The 20880-nt window shown below is 39.8% G+C and overlaps 1 protein-coding gene across 13 annotated transcripts in view; it reads right to left on the minus strand.

Moving 5' to 3' along the window:
• SYNE1 (spectrin repeat containing nuclear envelope protein 1) overlaps positions 1–20880 on the minus strand; it is a 492337-nt gene that overhangs the window by 30905 nt on the left and 440552 nt on the right. For all 13 annotated transcript variants that reach the window (XM_018053370.1, XM_018053378.1, XM_018053374.1 and 10 more), the window contains 5 exons: positions 18972–19134; positions 8104–8291; positions 7050–7200; positions 2964–3146; positions 2567–2704 (listed from right to left, as the gene is read on the minus strand). In XM_018053370.1, coding sequence (XP_017908859.1) covers positions 2567–2704; positions 2964–3146; positions 7050–7200; positions 8104–8291; positions 18972–19134 — 823 coding nt within the window. The remainder of the gene's footprint in view (positions 1–2566; positions 2705–2963; positions 3147–7049; positions 7201–8103; positions 8292–18971; positions 19135–20880) is intronic.

The following is a 20880-nucleotide window of genomic DNA, read 5'->3' on the forward strand; positions in this document are numbered from 1 at the left end:
CTAAGTCCTGTCCGACTCTTGTGACCTCCTGCACTGGAGCCCACCAGGCCTGTCTGTCCATGGGATTTTCCAGGCAAGAATACTGGAGTGGGTTGCCATTTTCTTCTCCGAGGCAACATGACAATTCTTACAAAAAAAGTCTATGTATCCTATCTTATCTTGGGTTGAAAATTTCATAAGCTTCATTGCATATTATTCAAGATGTTAAACAATCTTCCTTTTAGGGAATCCTCATATCTAATATATATCCCTCACCAGGTAAAACGCTTCACTCTCTTTTTTCACTTTCATCAAGTGGCTCTTTAGTTCCTATTCACTTTCTGCCATAAGGGTGGTATCATCAGTGTATCTGAGGTGTTACTGATATTTCAGGTTAGTGAAAGTGAAAGAGGAGAGTGAAAAAGCTGGCTTAAAATTCAACATTCAAAAAACTAAGATCACGGCATCTGGTCCTATCAATCAGTTCAATTCAGTAGCTCAGTCATGTCCGCCTCTTTGAGACTCCATGAATCACAGCACGCCAGGCCTCCCTGTCCACCACCAACTCCCAAAATTTACCCAAACTCATGTCCATTGAGTCGGTGATGCCATCCAGCCATCTCATCCTCTGTCGTCCCTTCTCCTCCTGCCCCCAATCCCTCCCAGCATCAGGGTCTTTTCCAATAAGTCAACTCTTTGCATGAGGTGGCCAACGTATTGGAGTTTCACCCTCAGCATCAGTCCTTCCAATGAACACCCAGGACTGATCTCCTTTAGGATGGACTGGTTAGATCCCCTTGCAGTCCAAGGGACTCTCAAGAGTCCTCTCCAGCACCACAGTTCAAAAGCATCATTTCTTCGGTGCTCAGCTTTCTTCTCAGTCCAAGTCTCACATCCATACATGACCACTGGAAAAACCATAGCCTTGACTAGACGGACCTTTGTTGTCAAAGTAATGTCTCTGCTTTTGAATATGTTATCTAGGTTGGTCATAACTTTCCTTCCAAGGAGTGAGCGTCTTTTAATTTCATGGCTGCAGTCACCATCTGCAGTGATTTTGCTGCTGCTGCTGCTAAGTCGCTTCAGTCGTGTCCGACTCTGTGCAACCCCACAGACGACAGCCCACCAGGCTCCCCTGTCCCTGGGATTCTCCAGGCAAGAACACTGGAGTAGGTTGCCATTTCCTTCTCCAATGCATGAAAGTGAACTTGGAACCCCCCAAAATAAAGTCTGACACTGTTTCCGCTGTTTCCCCATCTATTTCCCATGAAGTGATGGGACCGGATGCCATGATCTTTGTTTTCTGAATGTTGAGCTTTAAGCCAACTTTCTCACTCTCCTCTTTCACTTTCATCAAGAGGCTTTTTAGTTCCTCTTCACTTTCTGCCATAAGGGTGGTATCATCTGCATATCTGAGGTGACTGATATTTCTCCTGGCAATCTTGATTCCAGCTTGTGCTTCTTCCAGCCCAGCGTTTCTCATGATATACTCTGCATAGAAGTTAAATAAGCAGGGTGACAATATACAGCCTTGACACATTCCTTTTCCTATTTGGAACCAGTCTGTTGTTCCATGTCCAGTTCTAACTGTTGCTTCCTGATCTGCATACAGATCTGAAGAGGCAGGTCAGGTGTCTGGTATTCCCATCTCTTTCAGAATTTTCCACAGTTGATTGTGATCCACACAGTCAAAGGCTTTGGCATAGTCAATAAAACAGAAATAAATGTTTTTCTGGAACTCTCTTGCTTTTTCCAAGATCCAGAAGATGTTGGCAATTTGATCTCTGGTTCCTCTGCTTTTTCTAAAACCAGCTTGAACATCTGGAAGTTCACGGTTCACGTATTGCTGAAGCCTGGCTTGGAGAATTTTGAGCATGACTGACAGACTGAACTGAACTGAAGTAAAATGTTTAACCACTGGCTTTGAAATATATATGAAACATACCAAATATACTTAAACATTAATTTGGCACCTACGAAAGCAGTCTGTGTTGAATGAAGTTCCAATATAAGACAGTTGAACTGGTCTGGATCATAGGAGTCAAACTATCTGAAAGTGCTTGAAACCAATCAAACAAACCACCATCAAAAACAAAAACAACAACCTTGCAAATCAAGTTCATACTTAAAAGTGCATGTGTTAAGGGGAGTTGTATCTCCTGATAATGCTCTTTATTTCATTTTTAATATTTTTCTTTTTTCTGAATTTCTTCTCAGTCAAGAAGATCTACATTTTTAAAAAGCAAAGATTCTCATATGTAAAATACATAGCCAATGGGAATTTGCCGTATGACTCAGGGAACTGAAACGGGGCTCTGTAGCAACCTAGAGGGGTGGGGTGGGAAGGGAGCTGGAAGGAAGGTTCAAGAGGGAGGGGACATATGTATATCTATGGCTGATTCATGCTGATATTTAGCATAAAACAACAAAATTCTGTAAAGCAATTATCTTTCAATTAAAAAATAAATAAAAATTTTAAAAAAGAACAGTTCTTTAGTATGCTCTTCACGAAAGTATCTATAAAACATTTCCTCTTCAGACTCTTTGCATACCAATTTGAAAAAAAAAATCACTATTATTCTATTACCTTGAGCTGCTTTATTTTAGCTTGAACATCACACTCAGAGAAGTGCTCAATGTTGGTGAGCTGCAGATCCATCTCCGTCAGCCACACCAGAATGCTGTCCCGTGCCGTCTCAAACTCCTCCCGCTGGCCAATGAAATGCTGGAGAGAAAAGAACAGAAGTGAAAAAGCCACAGACACATGCTGAGACGGAACCGCCAATTCCAGCCTCCTCCTGGGAAGTCATTTCCTCAGTGAGCAATGAGAACACCACAATGTTTTACCAAATGAATCATATGCTAGATATCCATCTTGTCATCCCAGCCTTACAAAGTCATTGAGATTATGTCCTAACACTGCACTCAAATGGCCCCACTCTGTCCTCCTGGCCTCTAAGCTACAGAAGAGGCGCAGCATGGACCTTGAGTCTGCGTAGGATGGAGGTCACGCGCTTCTGCAGGTTGTCCCATCTCTGGTTGCCTTTGTGAACCATCTGTTTGAGGCTGCCGGCCGCGTCTGTGCGGTTCTCTCTGGCCAGGCGGCGGTACTGCTTGTTGATCAGCTCCAGCTGGGTCAGGCTCTCATGGACCTGTCGCTGGAAAGCCTGTGACCACAAAGAAGCACATCAGCCGGGGAGGTCTGAGGAGTTCTCTCAGCAAGGGTGAAGGGCGTCCTGTCGTGAAGTCAGACAGAACAGGAGGTCGACTCTTCCTGAGAGAGTCATTTCCTAGGCAGGTTGACAAGACGTCTAGGGGTCCCCAAGGAGAGAGGGGTCTGGAATTCTCAAGGAGGAAGCAAGGACAAACTTTTTTCCTTCTCTACATTCCTTAGGATTATATAACAATAATGTATCCTGCCTGAGGACAGTCTCTGGACCAAACCTTCTGGCTAATCCTGTTATCTTAAAATGTAAATTGTGGGAGTAGGTCTGGTGAGGTCTTTACAACCTCCAAACATTCTTTGGATTCACTGGAGAGTATATAACTCCATTGCTAACACAAGCAAAGGGGTACTCTTTCTACCCCTTTCTGATGTCTACGTCAGAAGCTTTCTCTATCTCCTTTATAATTCAATAAAACTTTATTACACAAAAGCTCTGAGTGATCAAGCCTGGTCTCTGGCCCGGGATTGAATTCTCCAGAGGCCAAGAATCCAGGGGTCTTTGGGTAATTCTGCAACAACCTTTCATTCCCCTCAAACAGGAAAAGACACTTTGTAACCAGCGTAAGCTTTCCCTTGTTAAAGAAAACTCATGTTACCCCTGTGACTTAAGAAAGGGAGTTGATCAAACAAAAATACAAAAGAAAATGGCAGACAGGAATAAATATTTGTATATATACAAATCCATATATGATACACATATAGAATCTGTACATATACATGTAGAACATATACATATTCACATGATACATGCATAGAAAATGTATACACATACCTATATACACGTATACAAATGGCAGCCCACTCCAGTATTCTTGCCTGGAGAATTCCATGGACAGAGGAGCCTGGTGAGCTTCAGTCCATGGGGTCACAGAGAGTTGGACACGACTGAGCAACTATCACACACTCACTCACATGTATAACACACACGATATACATATGTAATATTTTAAAATAATAGCCTAAAAAGAACTTTCCCATAAAGCAAATTTATTACAAAAATATGTTGTTGCTTAGTCACTAAGTCATGTCCTACTTCTGCGACCTCATGGACTATAGTCTGCCAGGCGCCTCTGTCCATGGGATTTCTCAGGCACGAATATAGGAGTGGGTTGCCATTTCCTTCTCCCACGGATCCTCCCAACTCACGGATTAAACCTGTGTTCCTGCATTAGCAAGTGAGTCCTTTACTACTGAGCCACCAGGGAAGCCCACAAAAATATGGATGTATGCTGAAACGTCAGTTTAAAATGTTCCAAGTTTCTGACGTCAATACTGAGGAAAAAATATCTGTCGTAAAACTGCTTCTTTTATTTATAAAATATGTTATTTCCTAAGAAATCCAGAAATTGCCTCAATTCTGGTGTCCTCTTAAAAAAAAAATAAAACTACTTCTTGCAGAATGTCTTCTAAATGCAAGCTATTACTGATTTTTAAGAACAACAGCTTAGTGAAACAGAAGTAACCTTACAAAGAAAAAAGTTTCGAACATGCTCTATTGTATTTTTGCTGTGCCCACGAATGATTTGGTTTGCATGAAACATTTTAAAGCTGATGCCACACCTTACAGAGTATTACAGAGTAGTGTCTATCTACTTTGGAGGTTACCCTATGCACCCCTTACAGTTTCTGCAGGTAAAATACTTCTTTCTCTCTGCAATATAGCCTAGCCCTAGCAATAAGAGTCATTTGGCCAAAATAAAATGAAGCTTTTACATTTCAAACTTAGGTGTGTGATTTATGACCGACTTTTATTCTGGCATTGGACAGAAAATTCTGTGACTAATTGAACTGCACTCATCGAAATCCCAAACTTTTGCTTCCTTTGGCTCATCACACTGTTTACATGCTACCAAACTCCCGCCTCTGAGATGGCTTTCCTTCTGAGAGTCATTTTAAGAGCCGTCATCCGAGTAAATCCAACCATCTATTTTATAAAACTTCAAATTATTTCCCTAGAAAAGGAAATAGTAGGGGAAGTTCAGCTTTTGCAATTACTGGAAGTCACAGAATATATTTTCTTACTGAGGTGAAGGTGGGCATAACAGATGGGGACCCCAGCACCCCTAGAGCTGTCCCCAATGTTTGCGCAATTGAACAGGCAAAAATCGCCCTCAAAATTTCACTTTTGTAATTTATTTTTCTCTTAAGAAAATTAACTACAAAGATAAATAATAAAATCAATCATTACATCTAGCTAGTTGTATAAATAGCATTTATATATATAAATAGCATATATATAATGCTATATTTATACAGCTTATATGAATAGCTAGTTATATAAATAGCATTATAAGCTTAACTATATGGCTAACCTTTGTCATAAAGTCTTGAGTCTAAAATAGCATCATAAAAGATCTTACATAATCTTCTTTGTAGTGGAAGCCGATTATAGAAGGTTTAACCTTTATGAAGCTGTGGGTAATAAGATGCAGTACAAGAATATTTCCACTAGCACTGGTTCACACCAGGATAATCTGAAAGCTACTGCACAGTTTATTGTGGCTTTTTACTAGAATTTTACTAAGGCAAAGTCTTTTAGATAAGAATTTTTCCCCCCCTGGGATATAATCTAATAGTTATATATAGATCCATATTCAGACAGCAGAATAACTCTTAGTTATTTCACATAGTATTTGAATACTTGTATAGCTTTGTGTAGCTCCCCATCTATGACTCTTAGATTTTAAACCCCACAAGAACAAAAACCAAACTTTACATTTACTATAACAGGCCTAAAAAAAAAAAAAAAGCCTGGTTAATTGCTACTACAAGGTAAAAATGAATCCAGCTGAATTTGGTTGGGTTTTTTAATCTTTTTTAAAAATATCTCAGGGAGCTTGAGGCAGACTTGGCAACCAAGGATGATTTTTGTAAGATAACATGCATCGGAACTGTTCACGGTTAATATATATGAGAACACAACTGCCAATCAATGGATATGGACTGGAAAAGAAACTTTAAATTAAAAAATGGTCAACTTTAGGGACCAGTCCTTGGTGAAAATGACAGGCAGTTGAGAACTGGGGTTTCATCCTATCACAGTGATAGAGCAGATTTGAGACTGCCCAGACAGGCAAGGAACTAGAATCGGTTACTGAATGATTGCTTTCTTGATGAATATGATTATACTGCTGCTATTTTTCTCTATAAATTTGAAAAATCTTAGTGACTCAGTGGCAATGTTCCTCATTCATAATTACAGTTGGTTTATGATTTAAAATATTTGATCAATTCTGGAGTCAATTTTTTTTATCAATGATTAAAAGATAAGGGGAGACTAGCGGGCTACAGTCCATAGGGTCGCAAAGAGTTGGACATGACTAAAGCAACTTAGCATGCACTTACACACACACACACACACACACACACACACACATGAACACACACATATACATATATATGTATACATACACATACACTCCAGTTAAGTGAAAAAAAATCAAGAAAATATATTGAACACACACACACACAAACACACACATATATATTATAGTTGTTATAGTATGGAATGGCATCATATTTGAGTCTTAGAAGCTTGATTATAAAGAACTGTGAAGTTAAAAGAATGCCAAGATTATTTTTGGGGAATCATGATTCCTGTTTTCTAAAAGTTTATCTTCATTACTACTTTATTTGTAATTCTTGATAATTTTAAAGTAAAAACTTCCTTTCTCTTCTTTGCCTATCATGATGTAATAAGAAAGATGACCAGAAAGTCATCACCACCTAGCTGTCTGAACAAATAATATGTGGGCAAACAGTTTCTTTGGGTCTTGAGACACCGAAGACCAGCTGGCTACTCTTGTAGCAAAATAAAGATGAAATATTTGGCATTGAAAATCACCTCAAATTTCTTTAGTTCCTCCTTGGCAACTGTATAGAGCACCCCGGAAGAGCTGGGAAAGGCAGCTGTCCTTTCTGAGATCTTGAGCCAATCTTCAAAATGAGAAAAGTCATCCAGAAACTTCTGCCACAATCGCCATGTCTCTTCAATTCTGAGACAGAAAGGAAAGAACAGAATCTGATTGTTTGAGACTGTTTATACTCCAGAGCCCTGTCTGATGCCTGCAACAGGATTAAGAGTGCCCAAAACAAGCAACTGCTGTGCCAAACAATAACTAACTGTGCCTTGAGCCAAATTTGCCCAGACTGAAAAAGAAACAACTGTTTGAGCTAAAATGAAACAGCTGTGTGAGTGTGTGTGTATGTGTGTGTGTGTTTAAACACACGTCCTGCAGCTCTGGGTTTGGAACGAGTCAAACTGAGTCTGATAAGCACATGGTATGAACTGTTTTGGGTATGTGCAAGGAAGTTTGAAAGTGTAACACTCTCCTCTCAGTGCACACTCATCCTGAGGTTCGCTGGACTAAAACTAAGGTTTGAAAATTCACTGAACGTCAAAGTCACCCTCATCAAAATCAACCAATGATGGCAAGACAAATATTCAGCTTTCAGGAGGTCCCCAGAGAGCAGGAAGATTCTGTGCCTTAAGTCATTGTGGTCACTTTCTAACACATCACTAATTTTTTACCACCTTGAATTTCAAAAGGCTCCAAGAGAAGTCCTTTTGTTTTATTATTTCCTTTTTAATGAAAGAAAGTTACTTTTTTCACACCACGGATTATGTAACATAATACTTGTTCAGCAAAGGCATATTTTAATTTTTCTAATTATATTTAAACTGTTAGGTCAGGTGTCACTTGGCTTGTTATATTTGTAAGTGACCTTTATACCTACTTCTGTTTCCAGCTGAACGTAGATGACAAGTTTGGGAAACTGAGGCTATCTTTGGACATTGCAACCAAAAGGAAATGGTGAACAGCAGATACCCAGGATAAATTTATTTATTGATTTTTTTGTCCTTCCTCTGTTTCAGCTGTGTACACATCCCCACTTACTTGAGCCTCCTTTCCATGGACATGGCACAGATGTTTCTCCATCGGCGGTCCAGGTTTCGTGTGGCCTGCTGGATGGAATCGCACTCGGCGTCTGTAGCGCAAGCATCACAGTCATGGAGAAGTACCTCGCACAGGTTGAGCACAGAGGCCACGCCCGTGCTGTGCTTCTCGATGTCTCTCTGAAGCTCCTGCAGGGAAGCAGACATGCTTTAGTCAAACACTTGTTTACCGATGGGAGAAACTGCAGCTGTATTCACTGACTCAGAAATGGTTAGGCAAAACCTTGACAAGTATTTCATCTCCTTGAATGCATGAAGCTTCTTCAACTTCCTTTATGAAATACCGCAAGCTCAAAAGTATGAGAAAACGAGTCTAGAAATATTTGGCCTATGTGAACCATGCTAAAATATCAACTGAAAAAGTAAGACTACATCAACTGTGCAGAGTACAATGAGCTTCTTTAGTGATTGAAATATGAATCTTGCCCCAGTTTTTACTTCACAGATGTATCACTTCCATTCTAATCCATAGATCAATCAAAGGAGTACGTGTACTCCTGTTAAGAGTTGGCACTCACTTTGATCTCCAAGGATCTGCAAACTATTTTAAACAGTTAATTCCACCATCATTAAAAGGTACCATGGTTTAAGGGACCTTGGTTTTCTGTCATGTATGACAACCATTATTATCAGCAGCTTCTTCAATGAACAAATTTAAACGTAGGACAGAAACTGGAAGATATGAAATAGAATGATAAAGTTCAATTCTTGTAATATTTTATAATGTGATAGATCCCATATAACTGAAAGAGGTTGTGCAAGATATTTGAAAGGACAGTTTAGTGAAACTGAAATATTTGAAAGAATTTATTTTCTTATGTCTAGTTTATGAAATCTCCAAAGTTAATCAATGGCACTGTTATTGCATTCAACAGTAAGCTACATTTTGTGAAGAAGACATTGGGATCTGGTGTTAAGGAGAAAAACAGGAAGGAGAATCTACATGCAACAATATAAATCCTACTTATCTGAATAAGTTGAGGAATTATTAAGAGAAAAGTTAGGCAAATTCAAGAACTATATAAGAGAAAAGGAAAATATATTGAAGGCCTGAACGAATAGGACAAGCGAAACATACTAGTCGGCCTCTTTTTTAATAATGGAATGCTTTGAGTAAACTGAGTTAAAAGCTCAACAGAAAAATAATGTATATTTTGTTACACTCTGTGCAGTTAATATGATAATATGGAAGACTTGATATGGTAGAACTCTGGGCAAATTCAATGCCTTAAACAAGAAAGATAAACATTAATCTGTTGATGGCTACTTAAGTTGCTTACATGTATTCACCTGTAAACAATGCTACAGTAAACATGGCAGTGGAGATTTCTTTTCAACACAGTGATTTCATTTCCTTCAGATACATACCCCAAAAGCGGAACTGCTAGAACATATGGTAGATCCAGTTTTACTTTTTTGAGGAACATCTATATTCTCTTCCATAGTGGCTGCACCAATTTACGTTCCCACCAACAGTACATAAGGGTTTCATTTTCTCTAAATCCTTGCCAGTACTTTTTAATCTCTTGTCTTTTGATAATAGCCATCCAACAGGTGTGAGATGATATTTCACTGTGTTTTTTTATTTGCATTTCTACCATGATTAGTGATGTTGAGCATCTTTACATATACCTGTTGGCAGCTTGACTATCTTCTTTTAGAAAATGCTTGTTCAGGTCCTTTGCTGGATAATTTGGTGTTTTTTGTTTTTGTTTGCTATTGAGGTGTATATATGAGTTTCTTGTGCATCTTAGATACTAACTCTTGATCAGATATGTGGTTCGAAAATATTTTCTTTCATTCCTAGGTTGCCTTTGCATTTGGTTGATCATGACTTTTGCTGTGCAGAAGCATCAGAGTTTGATTTAGTCTCACCTGTTTCATTTTTGCTTTTGTTGGTTGAACTTCCAAAAGTCATTGCTAACACCAATGTTAAGGAGCCTTTTCCCTATGTCTTCCTCTGGGTTGCAAGTCTTAAATTTAAGTCTTTAATCCATTTCAAATTAATTTGTCTAGGTCGTGTAAGATAGAGGTCCAGTTTAACTCTTTTGCATGTGAATATCCAGTTTTCCCAACACAATTTTTTAAAGAAACTATCTTTTCTCCATTGAGTATCCTTATTAGTCAAATATTAGTTGACTGCACATGTGGGTTTATTTCTGGGCTCTCTATTCTGTTCCATTGGTCTATGTGTTTGTTTTAAATGCCAGTACCATACTTTTTTGATTACAAAAGCTTTGTAATATTAACTTGAAATCCTAAAATGTGATGCCTCCAGATTTGTTCTTACTTAGGACTGCTTTGGTTATTAGGGATCTTTTTGGTTCCATATGACTTTCAGGATTTTTTTTTCTATTTCTGTAAAAAGTACCATTGGAATCTTCACAAGGATTGCATTTAATCTACAGATAGCTTTGTATGCACATTTTAGCAATATTAATTCTTCCAATCCATGGGATATCTTTCCATCTGCTTGTGTCTGATTCAGTGTCTTTCATCAGCATCTTACAGTGTCACAGTACATATCTTTCACCTTCTTGGTTGAATTTATTCCTCAAACATTTCATTGTTTTTGATGTCATTGTAAATGGAATTTTTCTCTTTATTTTCCAGATACTTCATTGTTAAGTGTTTGGAAACACGATGATTTCTGTATGTTGAATTTGTATGCTACAACTTACCTGAATTTATTAGTTATAAAAGGTTCCTGGTGGAGTCTTTAGGATTTTTCTATATGTAAGACCATGCCACATGCAAACAGAGACAATTTTACACCCTCCTTTCTGATCTGGATGCCTTTTGTTTCTTTTCTTGCCCAGTTTCTCTGACAAGGCTTTCCAGTGCTATGTTGAATAGAACTGGTGAGAGTGGGCACCCTTGTCTTGTTTTCAGCCTTTCATCACTGAGTATGATGTTAGCTTTGGCAGTGTCACATATGCCCTTTATTATGTTGACGTCCATTCTCTCTATAGCCAGTTTGTTGACAGCTATCATTTGAATTTTGTCAGCGGTTTCCCTGCATCTATAGTGATGATCATATGATTTTTATTTCATTTTAGTAATGCAATGTATTGTATTCACTGATTTGCATATATTGAAACATTTTTGCACTCTAGGAATGAATCCAACTTAATTACAGTGTATAATATTTTAAAGTGTTGCTGAATTTGGTTTCTCAGTACTTTATTGAGAGTTTTTGCATCTATATTCATCAGGCATATTGGTTGATAGTTTTCCTATGGTGTCCTTATCTGGTTTTGGTATCAGGGTAATGCTGGACTCATAAAATGAGTTTGAGAGCATCCTTTTCCCTTCAGTTTTTTGAAAGAGTGAGATGAATTGGCTTTAAATGTTTCGTAGATTTCACTTGTGATACCAGGTCATGGAAATGTCCAGTGTTGGACATTTCTTTGTTGGGAGGTTTTTGATTATTGATTCTACCTCCTTATTCATTATTGCTCTGTTCAGATTTTCTATTTCTTCAAGATCCATTCTTGGTAGATTGTATGCTTCTAGGAATTGCCCATTTTTCCTAGATTCTCCAATTTGTTCATTTATAACTGCTCATAGTAGTCTTTTATGATCCTTGATATTTCTTGTAATGTTCCCATTTTCATTTATAATTTTTTAAATAATTTATTTTGGTCCCTATCTTTTTTTCTTGGTTCAGCTCAGTTCAGTTCAGTAGCTCAGTTGTGTCTGACTCTCCGTGACCCCATGAATTGTAGCACGTCAAGCTTCCCTGTCCATCACCAACTCCTGGAGTTCACCCAAACTCATTTGCATCAAGTCAGTGTGCCATCCAGCCATCTCATCCTCTGTCGTCCCCTTCTCCTCCTGCCCCCAATCCCTCCCAGCATCAGGGTCTTTTCCAATAAGTCAACTCTTCTCATGAGGTGGCCAAAGTATTGGAGTTTCAGCCTCAGCATCAGTCCTTCCAATGAACACCCAGGACTGATCTCCTTTAGGATGGACTGGTTGGATCTCCTTGCAGTCCAAGGGTCTCACAGAGTCTTCTCCAGCACCACAGTTCAAAAGCATCAATTCTTTGGTGCTCAGATTTCTTCACAGTCCAACTCTCACATCCATACATGACTACTGGAAAAACCATAGCCTTGACTATACGGACCTTAGTTGGCAAAGTAATGTCTCTGCTTTGGAATATATTATCTAGGTTGGTCATAACTTTCCTTCCAAGGAGTGAGCGTCTTTTAATTTCATGACTGCAATCACCATCTGCAGTGATTTTGGAGCCCCCCAAAATAAGTCTGATACTGTTTGCACTGTTTCCCCATCTATTTCCCATGAAGTGATGGGACCAGAAGCCATGATCTTCATTTTCTGAATGTTGAGCTTTAAGTCAACTTTTTCACTCTCCTCTTTCACTTGCATCAAGAGGCTTTTTAGTTCCTCTTCACTTTCTGCCATAAGGGTGGTGTCATCTGCATATCTGAGGTGATTGATATTTCTCCGGGCAATCTTGATTTCAGCTTGTGCTTCTTCCAGCCCAGTGTTTCTCATGATGTACTCTGCATAGAAGTTAAATAAGCAGGGTGACAATATACAGCCTTGACGTACTCTTTTTCCCATTTGGAACCAGTCTGTTGTTCCATGTCCAGTTCTAACTGTTGCTTCCTGGCCTGCATATAGGTTTCTGAAGAGGCAGGTCAGGGGGTCTGGTATTCCCATCTCTTTCAGAATTTTCCACAGTTTATTGTGATCCGCAAAGTCAATAAAGCAGAAATAGATGTTTTTCTGGAACTCTCTTGCTTTTTCCATGATCCAGCAGATACTCTAGCTAAAATTCGGTGTCAATTTTGTTTATAGTGCCAGAGAAGCAACTCAGTTTTGTTAATCTTTTGTATTGTTTTCTTATTCTTTATTTCATTATTTCTGATCTACTCTTTATTATTTCCTCTTTTCTGTCAACTTTGGGCTTACCTTGTATTTTTTCTACTTCCTTGAGTTGAGTTAGGTTGTTTATTTGAGATCTTTATTTCTTAATATAGGTGTTTATCTCTACAAACTTTTCTCCTAGAACTGCTTTTGCTATATCCCATAAGTTTTGGTATGTTGTGTTCCCTTTTCTGTTTATCTCCAGATATTTTAAATTTCTCTTTTGATTTTTTCTTTGATCCACTGGTTGTTTAAGAGTGTGTTGTTTAATTTCCATGTATTTGCCAGTTTTCTAGCTTTCTTCCTGTTATTAATTTTTTAATTAATTAATTTATTTTAATTGGAGGCTAATTACTTTACAATATTGTGGTGGTTTTTGCCATACATCAACCTGAACCAGCCATGGATATCTAATCTCATATTATGGTTGGAAAGACACTTGACTTGATGTAATTTACACTTTCTTGAATTTATTGAGACTTGTTTTGTGGTCTAACATATAATCTATCCTGGAAAATGTTCCACTCTCTGAGGTTGAGGTGGGGCAGGGTATGCTACTGGTTGGGCCCTACAGTCACCTCTGATTGTATGAGGTCACAAGCTATGTTTACTGGCAGGGCAGTGTTACTGGTTGGACTCATGATTGGGCAGGGCTATAGGCTGGTCTCTGCAATTGCTCTTGATGGGGTCTCAGCTTGTGCTCCCAGACCGAAGGGTGATGCTGGCTGGACTCTGTGTTCAGGTGAGGCCTCAGGCTGTGCTCTGTGATCATGCAAAGCTGCAGCCTTGGAACGGGGCAGGGCCATAAGGCTTTGCCATCAGATAGGCCCCTGGCTGTGCTCCTCTGTTGGGCAAGATTACTGGCCAGACTCTCTGGTTAAGAGAGCCCTCCAGCTGAATCCTACAGTGAGTGGGTCTAGAGACTGTGTTTCACGGTCAAGCTGGGTTGTTGTCTAGGCTTTCTTGACAAGAAAGCCTTTGTAGGGTGGGGCCATAGCTTAGGTTTCAGGCTGTGTTGCGCAATCAGACAAGGCCGTCAGCTGGACTCCACCACTGAGTAGGGATTGTAGGTTGGGCTGAGGCTGTCCAGGGTCACTGTTCAGGCTCCCTTGCTATGCAAGGCCAGAGGCTATGCCCAGCAGTTGGTAGGGCTACAGGCTTGACTTCCTGCCCAAGCAGGGCTCTTGGATGGGCCCCCTGGCTGCCTGGGTTCTCTGGCCAGGCTTCCTGGTGGGGTCGGGTGGAGACAGTGCTCAGCTGTTGGGCGAGGCTGGGCATCTGCCTCCCTGCCCAGGCTGAGAAAGATCAAGGCCAGTTGTCTGGGGACCCAACTCGAGTAAAGCTGCCAAGTGAGTCTGCAGGCTAGACAGGGCCACTGGCTGGGCTCTGCTGATGAGCAGAGGCGCTGGCTAGGATCTCTCTTTGGGTGCAGCTGCAAGCAGGAATGCAGTTCCACCAAGACCTGGGTGTGGGTGCTGTAAGTCCCCACGCCTTCTCCATCTTATCAGATCCCCTGCAGATGAGCCCTACAGTTTTCCTCCCTGTGAAGTGAGACCCCACTGGGCCTCTTGGGAAGCATCACACAATCCCAGGGGAGCTGGACGTCCACCTGGGCTTCTCTTTTCCCGCTGGAAAAACCACAGGCCTGCGGGGTCCCCCTGGTACAGGGCTGTGCCAGCCTGGGGAGGGTGATGGGGGCAGAGTGCAGCTACTCCTGTCATCTTCTGATGTGGGCCTTCCCAGTCTCCATGGTCCAGGGGGTGCTTCAGCCTCCCTCTGGGTCCTGGGGTTCTCATGGTGCTGCCCTGTCTCTGGATGGATGCTTGTTGGTCTTCTTGTGACGGGGACTTGAGTCAGGAACGGCTTAGGCCACCATCTTAGTAACATTACTCCTCTGTATGCTTTTGAGTCTATCTCAGAGCAGAGATTCAAGAGTGGAAACCAGCACCAGCATGTGAAACCCAGACTCTGACACATGGCTGGAGGCCCAGTGCTGACACCTCTGATTGACCCAGTCATGGGTGCCCTCCATAGTTTGGTGAGGTTTACTTCCAGGTGCTTGGCCAGGTTCCCACAGTAACTATTGGAGAAAGTCTCCACGTGCTTCTGCTCAAAAGCTTTTGTTCAAATCAACGTTAAAAAATAAAGCTTGAGGGATTTTATAATTATATAAGAAACCAAACACAGATCACAATTTTAGTCTCAGCTTTAACTTCCATTGGTAACTGTCTCCAATTGCCTCACAGTGTCTCCAGATTCATTGTTTTTCATTTATAACACACAGAAATTTGACAAAACATCCTCTGAGGCCACCTCAAGCCTCTATCTATTTCTGCCCAATTAAATTTGTAAGAATTAAGTACATTGGCAAGACAGACATATAGAAACTCCACATAGGGAAATGGAAGAAAATCTGTTCATTTAAATATTTGTCAGAATTTTTCCCCTTTGGAGACAGATTACTTTTTCTGTTTTTTTAAAGCATGGATCCAATATGCTATATATATATATATATATATATATATTTTTTTTTTTTTTTACAAAATCTATGGTCAAATGTTTTCCATAAAGGTAACTAGTAAATATGATATGATTAAAGTAAACACCCACTTTGTGCTGGACATTGTGCTAAGTGCTTTTCTTGCTAACTTCTGTAATAACACTATGAGTCATGTACTCTGATTCTTAGCATCCTATATGTAAGGAAGTTGAGGATTAAAATAGTTCATTGCTTTGTTCCATGTCACACAAAAAACTGGTAAGGCCAATATTTGAATCCAGAAAGTCTTTACTTTTAACTGTTAGTGTACAGTTGTTTATCTTTTAGCTCAGTTTTCTGGGTTTTATTTCTGTTTTTCTAAGTAACATGTTTATATTAGTATTTCTTGATTTTTAAATGTTAGACATTGAGTCTAGAGTAGGGAAGGAATAAACTTCTACATGACTCACCAGGCTCCAATTATTGGTTTAGCACCTCTTATAGCTAAAGCAATAATCATTTCTTTACAAGATTACAGTTCTTTAATATTTTTCACACTTGAGCTACAAAATATGCTATGGTTATATTTCTTTTCTTACACAACTTTTTGTTTTCTAAAATCAATAGTTCTTCATTTCTCTCTCTCTCTCCCTTGCTCTCTTTAGAATCTGTATTGCTAATTTGTATTGTATTCTTTCTCTTATGGTGCTAATAAAGCTCCTTCCAAGAATTCCTGGTTGCCAGGGGGGAGGATGGGAAGATGGGAGGTAGGGAGTTTGGGATGGATGTGTACATACTCCTATATTTAAAATGGGTAATCAACAAGGACCTACTGATAGGATAGGAAACTCTGCTCAATATTATGTGGCAGCTTGGATGGGAGAGGAGTTTGGGGGAGAATGAATACGAGTATAAATATTGCTGAGTCTCTTTGCTGTTCACCTGAAACTATCACATTGTTAATCAGCTATATCCCAATACAAAATAATTAAAACAAAACAAAACAAAACAAAAACTCCTTCCAGTATGGTTAAGTCCATCAGGCCCCCTAGTTCAGCTGTTTTCTTCCTTGGAGACGTCCCTTTTAGGGAGCCCAGAATCCCTACTCCTGTCTGGACAGGTTCTTGCTAGATGATAGAACCACTGTCATCTGGGACTTTCCTTTACCATCATCCCGGGGATTTCCTTCTTTCTCTCCTGAATATTATTTTTCCTCTCATTTCACTATACATAGAATATCCTTCATTAGATTCTTGTGAATGTGTGCAGAGAAGGTTAACTATTTTACATATTAAGTAGCAGCTATAATATTCTAAATCATAAACAATCTTCTAACTTTTAGAAGGCATTCTGCCGTTGTATACTAGCTGCCAGAATGGTTTTGGAGAAATCAAACTTTTTCATCTTGGAAACCTTGAAATCTCTTTATCCACCATCTTCTGAACTTTCGTAATAGCTTTGCTTTGTGTTAATTTTCCAGGGCGCTTGTAGGGTTTGTGCTCTAGAAGTGCTTAGTTTTCATTTTGGGATTTTTTTTCCCTGCATTATCCTTTGATCATTTCTTCCTTTCCACTTTATTTTGGAGAGGGAGAGGGCTTTTACAGCATAACTGAATTGGATTTTGAAACTCTTGCACGAATCCTGGCTGCAGGATTAACCGGATGCAGTGTGGTGGGAGTCAGACCATTTGGTAGAGTCTTCCACTTATTCCCTCTATTTTTAATAGAGTGGTTCAAGCACGGATGGCATCCTGTATTATCAAATTAAAGGTCCCTCTGGTTTGCCTGACTAGCTGGGCTTAGGCGGGATCTGCTCACTGAACCACTCCTTTTTCTGACCTTTGAGCAATCTTTCCTTTAAAGCCCTGCAGACTTGATAGTTCCACTTCCTGAGTGAGACTTCTGGGAACTCCGTCTGCAGCAGGAAGCAGCTGTCTTCCTCCTCCATTCTGCTAGCACCATCGCTGTTTATCTGCTATCCATCTTCCAAATTCTCTTGGATGTCTGTCAGCTCTATTATCTTCTGTTTTTTTTTTTTTTTTTTCTGTTTAGGGTTTTGACCTTTTATCTCCTTTACTATCATTTTATTGGGGTTTTAGTAACAGGTAGAACTGTAAATGCATATCAGCAATTTATCATTTTTAACTAGATACTTTTTTGGTTTTCTCATATTTGCTAAATCACATAACTGGCCATTAGCATTTTAACTCTTATCACTTGTCCATATTATTACCATGTTCTCCAGGAAAATGTGGGAAAAACTTGAGGCAAACCACAACCCCTAGAGTTACTCATCAGAGTCCTTCAGAGGGTTTTAATCTCACAAAAAGTGAAAAATATCCTGCTAACTATTTCTTACAAAAGAAATGCTAATTTAAATATCAAAGTAACCCAACTCCTAAAAACTGTATTTTAATATCCATTCTCTTTGGTTTAAATAGTTTATAAATAAAGTACATGAAACATTTCATCAGACTGAAGAAATATGTCTGTTTATACACTTTGTAAAATGAAGGAACTTGAACAAAATGGCTTAATGTAATGGAAATAACCGACGTCAGTAGAATTTTCAAAGATAATTTAAAAGCATGCAATAGCAATACATCTTATGGGGGAGGTATGGCGTTGATAACTGACGGCTAGAGTCTACCATGCTGTATAAGAATCAGCAAAGAGAGTGGGAAGTGAAAATCCATTCTGCATGTATTTTTCAGGGTCACCCTCTTTTGCTTTGTTGGGTTGTGTATGGTGCTGCGTTTGCTACACACGTGAAGATGACATTATAGTCTGTGGTCTGTAGGTCATGCAATCCTCCTCGCAAAATTAAATTATTTAGACTCTAGAAACTTGATAAGTATGCACTGTGATCTCTCTCAAAAACACTGTGTGCAGAACATAGAAAAGGGCTCTGAAGACTATGGCTGCGGGTTAGTGACTCACAGATAAATAAACAAAACTGTTAGCACTGTTCCGGATATATCACTGCAGCTCAACCCAAGCTTCCACCTTAGGATGGTTTCTTGGAGGACCCGTGACATTAACTCTATGATGGCAGATCTACTTAAGAGTCAACTTTGTGAGGACTTCCCTGGTTTTCTAGAGGCTAAAACTCTGTGTGCAGGGGGCCTGGCTTCGATCCCTGGTCAGGGAACTAGATCCCACATGTTAAAACGAAAGGTTCCACATGCTGTAACTAAGACCCAGCACAAGTAAATCAATATTGTCTTTTAAAAAGAGTCAACTCTGGGAGGAGATGGAACGTATTTGCCCCAAACACCTGTCTAGCCAGTGCCTCCCCTTTCTCACCAGTCTTTCCCAGCTTCCTCCAGATTTCCCATCCCAATTCTCCACCTCACACTCACGTCTCTATTCTGCCCAGGAGGACCAATTTTCAAGAACCTATTGATTCTTTCCTTCTATTGTTTTACATTTTACCTGCTGCTCGTTAAGTTTTTTCTGTATTTCTTCTGAGTCACAGGAATCGTAGACGATGGGTTTGGCCAGCTCTGACTCGATGTGGGCCAACCACGTCCTCAGACTGCTCATGTTCTTATCCAGCTGCTGGACTGCAACCAGAGTTTCCTTCAGCTTCTTTACCCTGTGGGCAGAAAAGGAGAGACGTCAACTTCAGGGAGAGGCCTCATTCATGCTTCCCTCATGAGCAGAAGCCAGTGCTGGGTCTAAACCCAGAGTCCATCCTGGTTCAGCCACCAACTGTCTGTGTGACTGTGGGAGGTGGCATAGCCCTTCTGTGTCTCTGTTTCCTTGTCTATAAAATAGAGAAGAAGTAACAGTATTTATGAGATTCAAATCAGGTGAATAACGAAGGGGCCAGTACATGGGAAACATTAAAAAGAATACCAGCCATGGTTATCCTCAACACAACTATAATGATATAACAACCTCATGGTTGTCACAGAAATTGTGACTTCATCAATAATATAATCTATACTATGCACTTTCACAAATAATATAATGTATACTTCTACCAAGAATAACTGGGAGAAAAAGTTAACATTTCCAATGATTTGTCACTAAACAGACCACATATCCATGGTTCTGATCACTTCAGCTCCACTGTGATGTGCTTCAGCAACACTGTAGCAGAAACTTAGTTCAAAGAAGAAGCCACACTTAAGACCCACTATCAGTGAGTTATTGCATGCACTTATGCAGTTTGAGTTTTCATGATGCCAGATCATGTCAAAGGTAACTAAGGGCCTATGGGATTGTCAAGCGGCAGAAGGCAGGTGCCAGATCTACTGTTATCCAGTCTTCTACCTGCAGAGCCTAATTTGGTCCTCTCTTCACTACGGCGGTGATGGCATGCGTGTTCAATCGTGTCCGACTCTTTGTGATCCCTTGGACTGTAGCCCAGCAGGCTCCTTTATCCATGGAATTTTCCAGGCAAGAATACTGGAGTGGGTTGCCACTTCCTACTCCAGGGGATATTCCCAACCCAAGGATTTAACCTGATTCTCTTTTTATCTCCTGCACTGGCAGGAGGATTCTTTATGGCTTTGCCACGAGAAGCCCAGTATTCACTACATGGCATGCCTAAAAAAACAACAATAACAAAATGCTATTTTCCCATTCTTTCCAGGAAGGAGTAAAAACTCATTTCTTTAAGACTGCCATTTCTCTAACAATAAGGTGTGAACACCTTGGAAGTAAGGTGCCAGAAAGACAAAATAAATGATTTGATTATTTTCTTAATGAAATGTACAATCTGATCAGAAATCTGGCATGGAAACAATGAAATATAACAATATGGTAAGAAGTACACTAAAGAAACAAACCAGGTTTCTGGCTAATAAATAAGGAGTGATCAGTTCTGTCTTGCCATATTCAGTAACTGTTCATTCATTTACCACGTGTTCATTTCTTTATTCTTCCTACAAACATGCACAGTGCTAGGTAAACACTGACAACTGAAGTCTCATCCTTGCCTTTGAGGAGCTTAGATTTTGATGAAAAAGAGAAAATGAAGAAATGATATGTGAGCTGCATCTTGAGAGGCAGATACAAGCCAAGCAGAACACTTCTGGCTTCCGAAACATAAAGAAGGAAAGTTGAGATTCTGAAAGCGAAGAGTGTCACAGCACCCAGGAGATTAGGGGAGAAAGAACGGGAAGAGAAGTGGAAAAGAGATGAGATGTGCTAAGATACATGACTGACGGGCGGACGGGAGTAAGATTATAAAGGCTCCCAGAGTGACATGATAATGAATTTGTCTGTACTTTTAAAGATTAATAAGAACTTTTCCCAAGATCTATTTGTGGAGGAATGATAAGATCAATTCTGATTTTGAGTGCAGAAGTTTGAGGCAAGGCTGTTGGAAGAG

Source organism: Capra hircus, chromosome 9 (assembly GCF_001704415.2).
Source record: "Capra hircus breed San Clemente chromosome 9, ASM170441v1, whole genome shotgun sequence".
Lineage (NCBI taxonomy): Eukaryota > Metazoa > Chordata > Mammalia > Artiodactyla > Bovidae > Capra > Capra hircus.